Raw genomic sequence first — 15,595 nt, 5'->3', positions numbered from 1 at the left:
TTTTCTTGAACTGTTCGCCGTATCACTGTGACATGACACTATTTGCGCTTATTATCATAGAACAATAATAATCAGTGATTATAACAGAGTTGATAATATCAAGACTTGATAGCTGTAATCGTCTATACAACCTGTTTCGAAAATTCAAATTTAAATTATTTTTTATAATAATTAAATAGTTTATAGTTTAACACACACATTTTTAACACAATTAGTGGTATTTAATCACGACTGGTCTACTATAATTTTCCGTTAAAATGTCCGCCGATGGGAATACAAATCCCTTTAAGTATTTTGTTGCTGGTGGTTTTGGTGGTGTGTGCACAGTGTTAGTGGGTCATCCATTGGACACCATTAAAGTATGTTAACAACAATCAACTATGTCATTGAACTAATTACATATTTACATACTAACACATACATTAGGGCGTATTTGGCCAACAAGAGCTTCATATGAGACTTGCCAATATGCCTTGTGTGTATATACTAAAAACACAGTTTCATCTTTAGACAATAATATTTTATAATATTATACATATTAGGTTTTGGTACATTCATAGGTGTAGGTATGCTTATGTGAATTTCAGATCGGTATAATGATATTTTAGGGGCTCTTTACTTGCCTTGTAACTATGATAAATTAGTACCATAGTTCTTAATTTATAAAATTAATAACTTGTATTTATATATTTTATATTACATGTTTATAACTAAATATGTGTATGGCAACAAGTTAGTTAATAGTAAAATAAAATGCTTTCATAAAAATCCGGATTTTACTTACAAGTAATAAATAAGTTACAGTTCCAGTAGTTTAGTTATAGGATTGCAATTATTGGGGGCCACCATACAATAAATGTATTAGGATGTTGTTGCCTTTACCCAATAGCTCTTAGTCGGGCTTATGTAAATTCTGCCATAAGTACTTTTTTTTGTGAAACTCCACTAGGATAAAAACAGGTAAAATTGAGTTCAAGTAAACTCTACTAAAAAAGAAAATCAGATATAACAGTATACAATTTATAACTGTAATATATTATTATTAAAAAAAAAAATTTATTTTTATAATAATAATTGTCAACATTAATAATAGTATGCGTAATATGACAAAAAATACACAAAACTTCAAGAAAAAAATAATAATTTGTCTGAACAATTCAATGACACATATTATTATAATGTGTATTACGTTAAATAATCTGAATAATCATAATAAAAAATCGTAATAATCATTTCACGTATGTCAATGTATTTAATGTAGGAAGGTCTTAAAACTGGAAGAGTTTACATTAGACCTTTTCATTACCTTTTGATTTAACCGGTATTCTGGTGGTTTACAATCGCCCTTCTTAGTCACAGCATTTGCTGTATACAAGGAATTCTCAACTATTTTATTGTTGTATGTTACCTTACCTGTAAAAATATATGCATATCAATTATATTAAGCATAGTTTATAATAATATAAATCCAACTATGGAGTTTACTATTATTTTTGATTGTTTTATTATCTCCATTTAGGTTAAATTACAAACGATGCCACCAGCGCAGTTAGGTAAAATACCTATTTACAATGGTGCTTGGGATTGTGCTGTTAAAACCATTAAGAGAGAAGGTTTTTTTGGTTTATATAAAGGTAAGAATACCTAATGTTTATATATATTGCATGTTTTTAATAAAATAATATACTATTAAAGACAAGTGTTAGTGACATTGATATGGAGAAGTCAGAGGGTATAAACTCTCTATAATCAAAAAAAAAATAGTTTCAATTAAAAATATGAATAAAGTTTGTAATACAAGTATATTATAATATTATTTAAAATCCAAAAATAATCTATAGAACCTATAAGTCAGCAGTATTATGAATAACTAATTTTTATTTGGTATTTGTTGACATTTTTAGGTCATTTTTCTACATTTTTACTCATTTCCCACTAGTTTATGAAAAATAAAGAGTTGATTGAAAATTGTCTAGGTATTAAATTATATCATTCGTAAAATAATTTGTTCCTACCTATTTATTGGATTTTCATTATTTTACAAAGAAAAATAAACAAAGATGATTCTACATCAATTTAAAAAGCACAGGATCTTATGAGTGATGAAGATGATAATTTAGAATGTGATTTAATTTACATCAACACTGACTTTAGAGCTGCGACCAATTCTAGCTATTACTAAGTTTAGGTTTCAATCTTTATGATTCGATACAAATTTAAAAGATATTGATATTAAGATTGAATTGGAAATAAAAAACAGATTGAAGGCTAAATTTGAGAAAAATACTGAATTTCAAACGATTTCAACAATTTCTGAAATTCTAAATAGTGAACAAGCTTCAAGTTAGTGTTTTCTTGATGACTTCAATGCTAAAGTTCTGGCTCATTTCAAATTTACTACAATAACTTCAGTAGACATGGAGAAAAGTTTTTCTATGTATAAATATTTACTATTCACTTATCTTGTTCGTTTAATTTTGACATCAAATGGTACAGTGCAATAATTTTGAGTAATTTATAAGGTTTGATAATTTGTATTTAAAAAATTTCAAAAAAAAATTATTTTTATTATTTTTAAACCTTTATTTGTAATTTTTTAACCATCATTATATCATACTTGAATATTTTAGGTGAATTTTTTTTTAATTGTTTTAAGGTTATTACCTTTGAGCTCTAAATATAACCTGCCTTGTCAATCATATCTTAATTATATTGAAAATGGATAAATTCAAAATTATAATTTAACTATATAATGAGTATATATATACTCATATATATATATATATATATATATATGAGTTATAAATTGATTTTTTCACATTAACATATTTTTATTAACAAATTTAAAAATTAGTTATATAAAATATAAATACTCTAAATTTAATTCAAATGAGTAAATTGGCAAAATTTGATACCTTTTGCATAATTTTGCATGTTTGGAAAATTTTCAATTATTTACATATTTTAACATTAAAAAAAAAATATTATGCATATTATAATGTTTTTAATATTCTTGTGCACAATTATATATTAGGTATTAAATGACATATTTTTATATATCCTACTCTCCTGATAATACTTAAAAATAACCAAGATTTTTTTGAATTGATTTTCATTCTAATTTTTGTTACAAATGAATACTTAGTACATACATTATAGTCATTATATAATAATACAACATAATGTGTAATACAATTTATATATGCTTCTATAGTTAATAACTTAATTTATAACCTATATATTTAATATAAAAATTTAAATTATTAAATTCATTTTATCTATTTATTTGTATAACTATTTATTTAATTTAAATGCTTATAAATTAATTTTTTCCAAATATTTATAGTGCATATTTTATTGGTATTAAATGCTTAAGTCTATGCAGTCTATGCATTTACATTTTATACATTTTTAGCGATATAATTATGAACAAATAAAAAATGTTTATGAGCATGAAGAAATAAAATATCCCCCCTTCCACCAAGAAGAAAAATTGTATCTGTAATCAAAATTATTGTTTAATTTTTATTAGTGTGTTCTAATGGTTATATTATAATGACCAATTCTACAACCATTGATAAATAGGTAGTACAGAAATAATGATAGTCTTGATAAGTGGAATGACCCAACATACATACACGTATAATACTATAATAATATACATAAACAACCAAGTATTAATTAGGTAACTTTCATTTAAATTTTAAATATTATATTACACATTTCTGTCCTGAAAGTAAACATTATACTTACTATAAAAGTTTATTAAAATATCATATCTGAAATTCAAGAAATAATTTGTGATAAACAACTTTAATTTTAATAGTATCAATTTATAAATACTAAAATACTTATTTAAATATTTTTTATTTATTTTATTATTATTTATTACTTATTTTATCTGTTTAAATTAAAAAAATATATTTATCATTACAAAAATTAAACCATAATTTAGTTATTAAACTAATTTGAAATAATAGTTTAAAATAAAATATTTGTGATACTTAAACTTTTTGAAATAATGAATTCTCGATTATAAATAATAAATTCAGAAACTATCATTATATCTTAAGTATTGGAAAAGTGTAAATTATAATTAAAAATGTTGAAATACCTATCTTAGAAAAAAATATATTGATTCATGTTCTTTTTACACAAGTATACATTTTTTAAAACTTAAAAGTTAAAATGTTAGTTAAAATAAATTAGTTTATTTAAATAAGTATAAAAAGTTAAGTAAAATTATTTCTTAAATAAAATAATTATTACTTAAAGTGATAAATTATTCTGATTTTATTAATGAAAATTTTACTATTTATACTGTAACATAAAAATGTGATAGACATATGCCATTTATCAAATAACACAATTACACAAATAAATTATTAATACAATTTTATTGTTAGAACTTAGTGAATTATTAAAATGACTGTTATGTTTTGTAGATGCTTTAAAACTAATATCAATAATATTGTAGTTTGGTATTGGTTTTTATATGACTTCTTTATTATACTATAATGTAATTAGTGCTCCTCAAATTGGGAAAACATATGTAAACGAGTTTATTTGATAATTTAAAAACTACGTTCCTAGTGTAAAATTATTTGACATAAACCTATGTAACTCTTCATCACTGTGCTAGATAGGTAAAATATTGGACCGAGTTTATGAATTTCTAACATTTAATTACAGCTACAGATACTGTACAATTTAATAATTTTATTCAATTACATTGTCTAATAATATTTATTATCATAAAAAAAAAAATTACAAACAAACAAGTATGACCTGTCCATATTATGAGCGGCTCACCAAAGTTTCTTGGTAGCTCGCTGGCCCACTCTGTGTTTATTTTTTTTTTGTAGTTACTAAATTGTTCATAAAACTAAATGTACATTCGCCACATTCACACTAATTTAATGAAAATGCAAAGCTTATAATCTAATATTTTTCATTAACTAAAAATATTTTAGCTAATTTTTTGATAGTTAGGTCATTATCTCCATATTAAATATCAAATGTGTTAAGTCATTTGTTTTAATCTAGTATATTAACAAGGCTGTAACTGAAAAAAAATTTCGGGGGAGGGGTCCAACTTTTTTTTTAAATTTAAATGCTGAAAATTTTTTTTCAATAAACTATATTCACCACTAAAATATTTCTACTTTTAAAAAATTTTAGGGGGGGTCCGAATCCCTTGGACCTCCCCCCATCAGATACGGCCTTGTATGTTTATATCCAAAGCTTTTAAGTAATTGAATGCATTGATCTTTAATTTGGTTATTCTGAACTGAATGATAAATAGATTAACAAAAATTTGAATTTGAACATTTCATTTAATAATACCTTACAAAATAAAATATAAAATAAATGTAGGTAAGTATGTAAAACATGTGTTTTATCAAAAAAGATAAATGTACCATTCCTTGTCATATTAAAAATAAATAGTAGGGATTTTCTTAAAATTTATAAAGTTACTTGAGGAAAATCATCTATCTGTCTACTCCCCCCTTTCCAAAAAATGAGTTAACTATTATTTTTGGAAATTGTATAACTGTTTATTAATGATAAATTAAAAATATAAATATTTAATTATATAATATTAATATTTTTAATTTTTAATTTTCTGTTATTTTATTTTAATTAAATTTTTTAATAACATATTTATTTTTTAGGTATGGCAGCTCCAATAACTGGCGTAGCTCCAATATTTGCTATAAGTTTCTTAGGATTTGGATTGGGAAAAAAAATATTTTCATCTACTGGAGATAAAAAAGAAAATTTAACACCATCACGACTATTTTGTGCTGGAGCATTTTCTGGTATTTTTACAGCAATTATAATGGTACCTGGAGAACGCATTAAATGTATTTTACAAGTACAGGAATTTGGTAACCAAAAGTATGATGGCCCGATTAGTGTTGTTAAAAACTTATACACTGAAGGTGGCATTAAAAGCTTATACAAAGGAACATGTGCTACATTACTTAGAGGTAATTAATATAAATTATATTATTTATATTACACCATTAAAAATTTAAAAATATTAAGTAAATTTACTATGCATTTAAAATTGGTTCAATTTTTATTGTTTTTTGTTAATATTTTTTTTTTAAATAAAATATAGTCTTTAGATATTTAAATAATTTAACATAGTGTGTATTATTTTTTAAATAAATAGTAAGTATTTCAATATTAATCTCATAGTTAATTTTCAAGTTTAGAATCAGTATTTTTTATTTTATGCTTTCTTTTCATTTTAGATATTTCGTTCTTCAATGATGACTTGCTTATATATGTTCCATTGTTCAAAAGTATACTTCTTTCCACATTAATGTATTCTATATTATTGGTTATTGATTTTGGTGTTGATTCAATAATTTCCATTGTTATATTTGGTATGATAATAGTATTAAATCTGATACTTGTTGTGTTGTTAAAAATATAATCAGAAAAATTAGTCTTTACTGTTGTGGCTTTTTCCACCAAAACTGTTGTATTTTTTTCACTAACTTTTTTATAAAGTTTTAATTCTTTATATTTTTTTTTCATGTAAAGTTTACTATATGATTCACTGTTGCAATTCAAGTACTTTCTCAAAGCATATGAAACTGTCTTTCCTTTCAATTTTGTTGGACTTGAACATATTGGTTCTAATTTTTTGTTATAAATATATGTTGTTGTAGTTTTCATTGAGCAGCTATATCCTTTCTTTGAATGATTCCATTCACAAGAATGTTTATTTATTTCTTTTGCGTTTTTAGTCATTAATGAAATATCCCACAATTTCATCTTGCATGTACAGTGTAATGAGTTCATATCTAATCGTATCAATTTAAGATAAGGTAATGTTTTAAATAAATCATCTGGTAAATCAATCAGTTGATTATTATTCAAAATTAATTCCTTGAGAAACAATTGTTGATCAAATAAGCCTGGAGGTAATTCTTGGAGTTGATTATAAGATAAATCTATATGTTCTAGATTATAAACTCCATAAAATGTGTCCATAGATACGGATTGTATTGAACAATTACTGATTGTGAGACGTTTAATGTTTGGTATTTCAGCAAAGGCATCAAAAGCTATATGTTGTATGGAACCTTTGATCTTAAGTTCAACTAGACTAGGAAGTCCAACCATAAATGGTCTTTCTAAAATTGTCACATTTACACCAATTAAATTCAATTTTTCTAGAGAATCTAAACCAATAAATGCATTTTGATGTAAATGTAGTTGTGTGCTATTTATTCCCAATGCAAGTTCTATTGTAGCATTCAGCACTTCAAATGTATATGGATACACCGTTTCAATTGGATTATTGCTTAAATCTGCGACTTTTAACTGCGGTAATGGTGGGAATGTTGCTTCTGATAAAACAGTTATAGCATTGTTTTTAAAATTTAAATAATTTAAATCAAGAAGTCCAGCTAAACTAGTTGTCTGCAAATGTTTAATTTTGTTATTAGCTAAAGATAAACTTTTTAGATTTCTAGCACCGTAAAAAGAAAAATCTGGGATTGACTCAATAATATTATTGTCTAAAATAAGAGTTTCCAATGATTCCAGTCCATTAAATAAATCCCAAGATAAATCTTTTAAGCCACAGTTTGAAATTCTTAATAACAACAAATCTTTATTGAATAGAAATAAACTATTAGATTTTGCTCTTCTTTTAGTTTTTTTATAGGTTTCATAGGGAACTATGTCAATATCTTTGGACTGTAAAAATACCAAACGGTTTTTTTTTTTTTTACTATTATTATTATTATTATGTTCTTTATGTAAATATGATGGTAAGACTGGTGAAAGTTCATTAAATGCATATGAATTTTCTTTTTTATAAACATTAGTGTCAATTATTGGATTTGGTTCATTGCTTTCTAAAATTAATTTATCTAATGATACACTTTGAATATTTAAATATTTTATATTATCCATATATTTAAACATGCTATCTGTAATATAGATTTTTGTTGGATTATTATTGCCATGAATTTCAAATGAAATTAGTTGTGGAAGTTTTATATCATCTTCTATTGTAATATTGTCTGAATCAGTTGTTTGAAATAAAACTAATGCCTGAAAAATATATAAATACATTTTATTATGTTAATATTATATACAATGACGCTAATCACTACGATTAAGTATTATGGATGCAATATCTAATTTAGTTAAGTAGTGCTGTGGCTGATGATAGTAGTTCATAGGATATAGGTATACAAGTGATAGATATTTGATAATAAGTAAATTAAATTTATCCTTTTTTTTAGTTTAACAAATTTACTGTTTACTGGTACCTCCTTTACACATTTTATTTTTATGCAATACCATTTGCAACTAATATTGGTGCTACTGATTATATTTGACTATTATTTAAAATTTAAGATTAAACTAAAATTAAAAGTTTTTAATATAATTGGTTTGAAAGGATGTTTATGTACACCACTTTCTTATAAAATGTTGATACATTTATTGTTCCATATTACCATGTCATTTTAGGGACATTTATTTTTTATTTTTAGTACATGTTTTAAAATTTTAATGGTCTTGGTATCTATATTCATGATTTATGAATACATTTATTGAAAACTATGCATCTGTACTTACCTCTGTATCTAATGGAAGATAATTTAAAAAGTCTTTTGGATTTGTTACATTCATAAACATACATAAAGCAGTTTTAAAAAACTGTGTATTGTGATGAGCTATTGGTTCTTCTTCGTTATCTTCAATAACCTTTAATTAAGAGTATTGGATTTAAGTAATATGTAAAATTATATATGTACCTATTAAATTATTTTATCCTGTTACTTCATTTTGTGTATTATAGATATGTGGTTCTAGTTCAGTTTGTTGTCCGTTATACATCCATTTCATTATTGGCAAGTCTATAAAATCAGTGTTCTTACAAGTACATGCTCTTGGGCAATCTTTGCCCCATTCTAAATTTACATCAGAACTTTGTACCTGTTAAAGTTTATAATTTATAATCATAATACAATTTATCATATAATTATCTAGAACAATAATCATAAAAAACATAATAAATACATATCTAAATATTAGTATCTAATTCAAAATATTTAATGTTTTATAATAAAAACCTATATGCAATACATAATATACTATAGAAAAACATTGATCATATTTTTTTAGAGATATTTTGTCCTTTTATGATATTAAAGCTATTGAATTTTATATTTGTGTAAATTCTAAAGATATAAATATGATATGATGCGTTATAAGAAATTGGGGACTAAAAAATATAATATAAAAATAATAAAATAATAAAATAAAATATTGTTGTGGAACTAAAACATTAATTTAGTAAGAATATTAGAATAAAAAATAAGCGTGTGTTCATTAATTTTTATTTTTATTACTGTATTTATTACATAAATAAATTATTTCTCATAATTTACCTATTAAAAATAAAATAAAACTGATAAATAATATAAATAACCTACCTATAAATACTTTTACAGAACATGGAAAGATTCAATAAATGTTCATTAATACTCAATTATAATATTATTTAGGTACAATTTAATTAAATTGTCTTTATTACTTTAAGTATTAAGTAGACTAAAACGCTTAATAAACACAATTAAAAAACATTGTAACATAATAAATATATTTACAATATCTGTGTTGATTAATCAAATAAATGTATTAAATATCACCAGGGTTCAGGTCTTATAAAAATAATTGTTATTATTATTGGACATTTTAATATTATTATTAATTATTATAAATTTATAAACCAAATTTCTTAAAAAGAATATTCTGAAAAAAAAACATGTTTATATAATTATTGTTTTTAAATGTTTTCGAACATTTTAAAATAAGAAAACTCTTTTATTATTGGCTAGAATAGAATAATATGCAAAAAATAAAAGTTTTCAATGGATGTCATGAATACATACTTGAATACATTCAGTAAACCAACTCGGACAGCTAAATTGTTTTTGATCGTTTCAAATTGCTTTTTTCAAATATTTATAGATCATGTTAATATGCAACACTTTTGTGACAGATAGCTAAACAATTAGTATTACTATGCTCAAAACAAATATTTATTATAAATCGTTTAAAATTTTAATTATTACATTTTGAACAATTATATTATCTATAAATTATTAAAAAATCATTGAATATGTGTTAATATAGCAAAAAATTAAAAATATGCAAAAACGAGCAAACTAAAACTTTATATTCGAATTCTCTGTAGTATTAAACACATTTTTACTCTTCTATGTTTTAGTATATCTATGATAGATACACAAATTCTATAAGCAAGGTATCCACCTTGGCTATAAGGCCCGAACCCTTGATAATAACCAATATTTATATTGTATGATTCAACAACATTTAATACTTTTTATTACATTTGAATCAAATTTTATACTTAAATAATATAAGTATTTTAAAGTAAGAAAAATACATTAGTAATACCATATATCTTTATTTATGAATTTAATTATTTAGTAAGTTTTAAGGTTTAAAATTAAATAGTTTACGGTAAGCAGTATAATTTTTGGTATATTACAATAAAATTATTTTCATGAATAAAGGTTTTGGTATTTCTGTAAAAGTATTTAACTATTGCAGTTTTATTTTAAAGTTGATATAATTATGTTTAACAAAATATAATATTATATGTGTATATAATTTATAGTTATTATTTATCAACTTTTTAGTAATCATTTTTTATTTAGCTTCCACTGTAAAATGTCTTGAAATTATTTTTATATTATATTATTTGTTTTACATAAAATTTATTTGATACCATTATAAATTGTTCTTTATAATTTGCGTATTCTAGGTATAGGTATTATTCAGTAAAATAATATACAAAAAAAAAATCTATACTAAATATTGAATTCTTTGGAGTAATAAGAGATTTATTTTTAAAAATTCTAACTTTTGATAAAAAATTGTTTACTCTTTCAACTTAATAATAATAATTTGCATAATTTCTGGTTTAATTGTGTAAGTTGGTTGATAGGATAGAATAGCTTTGAAATAAAAAAAAATTGTTAAAATGTTGAAAAGTTTTAGAGAGTATTGTCTTATTATATAATAAAAATAAAAACTGAAAGAATAAAATAGATAAACAAATCTGTAATAAACTTACCTTTAAAAAAACACATATCACACTAATATACCACAATAAATAAAACTTGCTATAAATCATTTTATATGAATTTTTACAAACAATTTAATTCACTCAAAGGTTTACTTGTAACATAATATATCATAATAATAATAATTTAATTTTTATAAATCATGACTGAATGAAATGTTTGGCTATTGAATATTATTATCTTATTTTATTTTCCTTCCTGTTACAACTAAACAGGAACTCGATTAATATGTTTGCCGTGGGAGTAAAATCATACTTCGTGAATTTATCAGTTGTATATCACAATAATACTGGGTGTTTGAAACAACATATAAAACTGAGTATTTTTTAGAAATTATTTAGGAGTATATTAAATTCATTTTTGACAAAAATATCGCGTATTATTTTATAATATTACACATATAATGTATATATTATTATACATATTTACATATCATTATTATTAAATCATTAAGTCAATAATGACTAATAGGCACTATTAGAACAGTATGAATAGGATTTTTGTAAAAATAGCTTAAATTTGTCCAAGTATGAAACATTGAATTGTCAATATGTAGAAACCTATGGGAAATAATAGTTTTCAACTAGCAATAATCGCACTTCGAATGAACTATTCATTGGTTACGATATCGCCACTGTACAAGGCTAGATTTTCGAGCTTTTTGACTTACCTATAATAAAAAATTTGCATTAACATTAATCGCTTTTTAATTTAAAAAACGGGTACCGCTCAATTGTACAGTCAGTGTCGATTAGGTCATTGTAATGGATTATCAATGATATAATAACATTGTAGATAAAAAACGATTTTGAGCGAATACGGTCTGTCCCCTATTTCACAAAGTTTATTTCACGATATATATATATACATTTTTTTTTTATATAGGTAGTTATTTAAGCCATTTATTTTATTATAAGTATTACGGTAGATTGATTTAATTTTTTTCGAAACCATTGCATTTATTTTATTATATTGTATTATTATTGTTATTAACGTTAACTTAATAGGTACCTACCGCCTTACCGTAAACCAGTGCGAATAGGTTCATAGTATAAATAGATATTTTCTAAAATTAATCTATATATTTTGAAAATGTTATTGCATATAGTAAAATTCATAATGTATGTAAAAGTGTTAAATTCCCGCGAATAACGTTTTTGAGTTACAACAAAATAATTAAAATTTATCATTCAAATATGTAATTTCATTCAATTTATTTAAATTTTGGTTATCATTAAGTACAATTGAACAACTCATGTAGAATCTTCTAATTTTTATTTTTTTTTTTTGCTGATAAATAAAAGTTCTCAATTATTCTGACTGAATCCGTGAATTGGCCTACAATAAATTGATTTATCAACATTTTAAGATACAGAGGTACTGAACTTAAATTCGTTTAGATATTTATTAATTTAAATCAAATCAGTAAAATTTGATAATTGCCAGTTATTAATAATTACTATAAAAAATAAACTGAATAATTGAGATTTATTTATAATAAAGATGTTTTACACTTTTACAGCATTGATAATATTGCTTTGGTTGATTTCCTTATTTTTTTTTTTTTTATTGTATTATATTTAAATATTTTCTTTGTTAACAGATATACCTGCTTGTGGTGTGTATTTTACTACATATGAATTATTAGTAAGGTATCAAAAAAATAATAACTCGGAAGGACTCGTAAACACAATATTCGCTGGAGGAATGGCTGGTATACTGAATTGGTTAATTGCTATGCCTGCGGATGTCCTCAAAAGTCGTTTACAAATCGGTTAGTACCTAGTACCTATATAACTAATATTATAGTACCCAAACTTTTCGACCAGTGTAAAAATATAAAAACGTGTTCTTATATATAAATAAATTTACGCTATAGTGCTATACAAATCACATTTTATTTATTAGTGTAAAATCGTTGTGAATTTTATAATTTCGAGAAAAAATTATATTTAAAAATGAAATGTGCATTTTCAAGACTTAAACACAAATGTGCATTTAGCATTATAATACCTATATCTACCAAGGTATAACAGGTATATTGGATTTAATTTAGGCGTTTCTTTTAGTTATATATAATATATATATCGTATTCGTATATTATATACATGTAGGAATTTGAAAATTATAAATTTTTGTTAATCTTATTTTACAACATTCAATAAGTTCTACCTGTAGTAATCAGACACGTATTTAAAGCTTTAATTTTTAGTGGGTCCCAAATTTTTCATTTTCTCCTTTTCCCGCTTAATTATAATATAGTATTTTCGTAATTTCATATTAGTTTATTACTAATTACTATAACACACGCAATTAGGTTTTTATCCGCGATGAAAATACCTATTTTATTTTAGATTCTAAACAGAGCAATTGAAAAAAAATGTCTGATGTCACCTTTAGTATAGCAGTAAAAATAAAATACTGGAATGCTTACAGAAAACTGATTTTTTGTTTTTAATTCATAAAAGAATAATCTTCGAGACTTAATATGTTCACAAAATATTTATATTAGCATTATATATATTCTATAAAATGTTCAAACTAATCGTTGCTATTTATTGACGAATTTGAAATGTTTTATTTAGATTTATGTGCAGAATTCGAAGTACTGGGTACAACCCATTAAAACCCAGTAAAAAAACCCCAACACAAAAATTAACAAACTTTGAACTGCATATTTATTTTGTATTACTTTTTAGTAACAACAAAAAAAAAAATATATAAGCAAAAACATTAAATATATCTTAATTATAATTAAAATGGTAAATGTATGTTCTATAGACCTGGTTTGCAGAGAACTGCCTTTATAAAAAAGTGTCAGGAAACGATATTCATTTGTAAATTATTAAAACCTACTAAAACCCATTTAAACTCAACCGAGACGGGGTTTTTTTAACCCTGTTTATGTGTGATAAAATCTTAAAAATTTAAAACACCGTTTCTCGTTAATTTTACTCATAGCTACCTATAGGCTATATTATAGCTATTCAATTATGGAAAAAATACTTGGGCATAATATATATATATATTTTAAATATGAATTCACAATGGTGAAACACTTACTGATTTAATATAAGTAATGACTTCCCATTTTGTTGTTTTTTTTTTCATTATTGATCTAATTATTATATATTTGCAGCACCCGAAGGAATGTATCCGAGAGGCATTCGAGACGTATTTGCAAAACTGTACAGAGAAGAAGGACTGAAAGCATTGTATGCTGGTGTGACGCCAGTTATGCTCCGAGCATTCCCTGCAAATGCAGCGTGCTTCTTAGGCGTAGAGTTTGGATTAAAGGGCTTGGACTTTTTTTTCCCTCCGAAAAATAATAAGTCCTTAGAAATTAACTAACAGATATTTTTAAATGTCTTATAACTGAGCTGAGGTTCATGAAACAATTTAATGATTATTGTTTGATTTTATATTTTTTGTTGGGTGGTGTAATGCCTAAAATTTATCTCGGGTGTTATGGGTGTTATGGGTGACCGTACTCTATATATTTATACAGACTGTGCATAGCAAACGTATTACCATACACAACAATTATTATGTTATTGTGTTAATTTAAAGTTATCTTTAAGTTATATACTATAAATAATTTTATTGTTTTAGTTTGGAATTGACTGCCTAAATATAATATACATAGGTATGTGTAAGTTATTTTATATACCTATAAATATAATTAGGTAAGAACAAATTTAAGTTTTGGTCGATTTCAAAGTCATTATTTAATGTGTTATTACTTTCCTGTGCTTAATATATGCATGTAGCTATTTATTTCAATAGGTACCTAATTAATGTACTTACATGAGTATATAATAAGAATACATTTATAAAGAATAAATTATATTTCATTATATGCTAATATTCATTTAAAAATATATTTTATAAGAAAATAGATAAAAATTATATTTTTATTTTTAGCAAAAAGGTCAATTCTACAAATACTCAGTTATTTAATTTATTTTAAATATTGTATTTAAAAATATTTGAAATTTTACTCTAAAATCACTTATACCTATAGTTGTATATACAGTGTTCTGATTATTTGTATAAATTCAAAAATAATTTGATTTTGTTGATTAACTTTTAAAACTTGAAAAATGACAATTATTTTAGTTAGGTAATTGAAATTTGTGTTGAATTATTTTTCAAATGCTACTATCAAAAATGTGTATTAAATCATAATGATAATTATAATACTTATATAATATATATATAGTGTAGATAATCTACACTTAAAATAGGTTATAGATCATTTTTTGGTGTTATTATCTTAAGTGAAAATAAAATATTTTTTTAATGTTTTAAAATATGATTGAATAATGATTATAATTTATTCAAGAAACATTTTTAAAATGTTCTAATAATGGCTGTATTATAAATCAAAATACATTTCTTATTAAATATGTAAATTAAATTTATAAATTTCCTATAATATA

The 15,595-nt window shown here is 23.3% G+C and overlaps 2 protein-coding genes and 1 pseudogene across 2 annotated transcripts; 1 reads left to right on the top strand and 2 right to left on the bottom strand.

Annotated features, from left to right (window-relative positions):
- The first annotated feature begins 105 nt into the window (after window positions 1–105).
- LOC132923686 (congested-like trachea protein) lies at window positions 106–14,850 on the top strand. The gene is made up of 5 exons (XM_060987607.1): window positions 106–359; window positions 1,520–1,634; window positions 5,676–5,993; window positions 12,757–12,927; window positions 14,293–14,850. Exons 1-5 carry the CDS (start codon window positions 258–260, stop codon window positions 14,502–14,504), a joined length of 918 nt encoding a protein of 305 aa, XP_060843590.1. The 5' UTR covers window positions 106–257; the 3' UTR covers window positions 14,505–14,850.
- Window positions 6,138–11,278, bottom strand: LOC132923683 (toll-like receptor 3). Its single transcript, XM_060987605.1, has 4 exons — window positions 11,144–11,278; window positions 8,818–8,973; window positions 8,614–8,742; window positions 6,138–8,082 (listed from the first exon to the last, which is right to left on the bottom strand). The coding sequence occupies exons 1-4, from the start codon at window positions 11,201–11,203 to the stop codon at window positions 6,208–6,210; spliced, it is 2,220 nt and encodes a 739-aa protein (XP_060843588.1). The 5' UTR covers window positions 11,204–11,278; the 3' UTR covers window positions 6,138–6,207.
- Window positions 11,651–11,799, bottom strand: LOC132928113 (U4 spliceosomal RNA; annotated as a pseudogene).
- Window positions 14,851–15,595: the final 745 nt, after the last annotated feature.

The sequence above is a fragment of the Rhopalosiphum padi genome, chromosome 3, assembly GCF_020882245.1.
Source record: "Rhopalosiphum padi isolate XX-2018 chromosome 3, ASM2088224v1, whole genome shotgun sequence".
Taxonomy (NCBI): Eukaryota; Metazoa; Arthropoda; class Insecta; order Hemiptera; family Aphididae; genus Rhopalosiphum; species Rhopalosiphum padi.
The sequence above is the reverse complement of the archived record's forward strand: the minus strand, read 5'-3'. Positions and strand labels throughout refer to the sequence as shown.

What these genes read in the sequence shown, in the direction of transcription:
- LOC132923683 (XM_060987605.1), bottom strand. Translation starts at nt 11,203, where the DNA reads ATGATTTATAGCAAGTTTTATTTATTGTGGTATATTAGTGTGATATGT. An exon ending in TCTATAATACACAAAATGAA is followed by an intron (nt 8,743 to 8,817) that starts GTAACAGGATAA and finishes TCTTAATTAAAG; the next exon opens with GTTATTGAAGATAACGAAGA. An exon ending in ATCTTCCATTAGATACAGAG is followed by an intron (nt 8,083 to 8,613) that starts GTAAGTACAGAT and finishes TATATTTTTCAG; the next exon opens with GCATTAGTTTTATTTCAAAC.
- LOC132923686 (XM_060987607.1), top strand. Translation starts at nt 258, where the DNA reads ATGTCCGCCGATGGGAATACAAATCCCTTTAAGTATTTTGTTGCTGGT. An exon ending in TTTTTTTGGTTTATATAAAG is followed by an intron (nt 1,635 to 5,675) that starts GTAAGAATACCT and finishes TTTATTTTTTAG; the next exon opens with GTATGGCAGCTCCAATAACT. An exon ending in CAAAAGTCGTTTACAAATCG is followed by an intron (nt 12,928 to 14,292) that starts GTTAGTACCTAG and finishes ATATATTTGCAG; the next exon opens with CACCCGAAGGAATGTATCCG.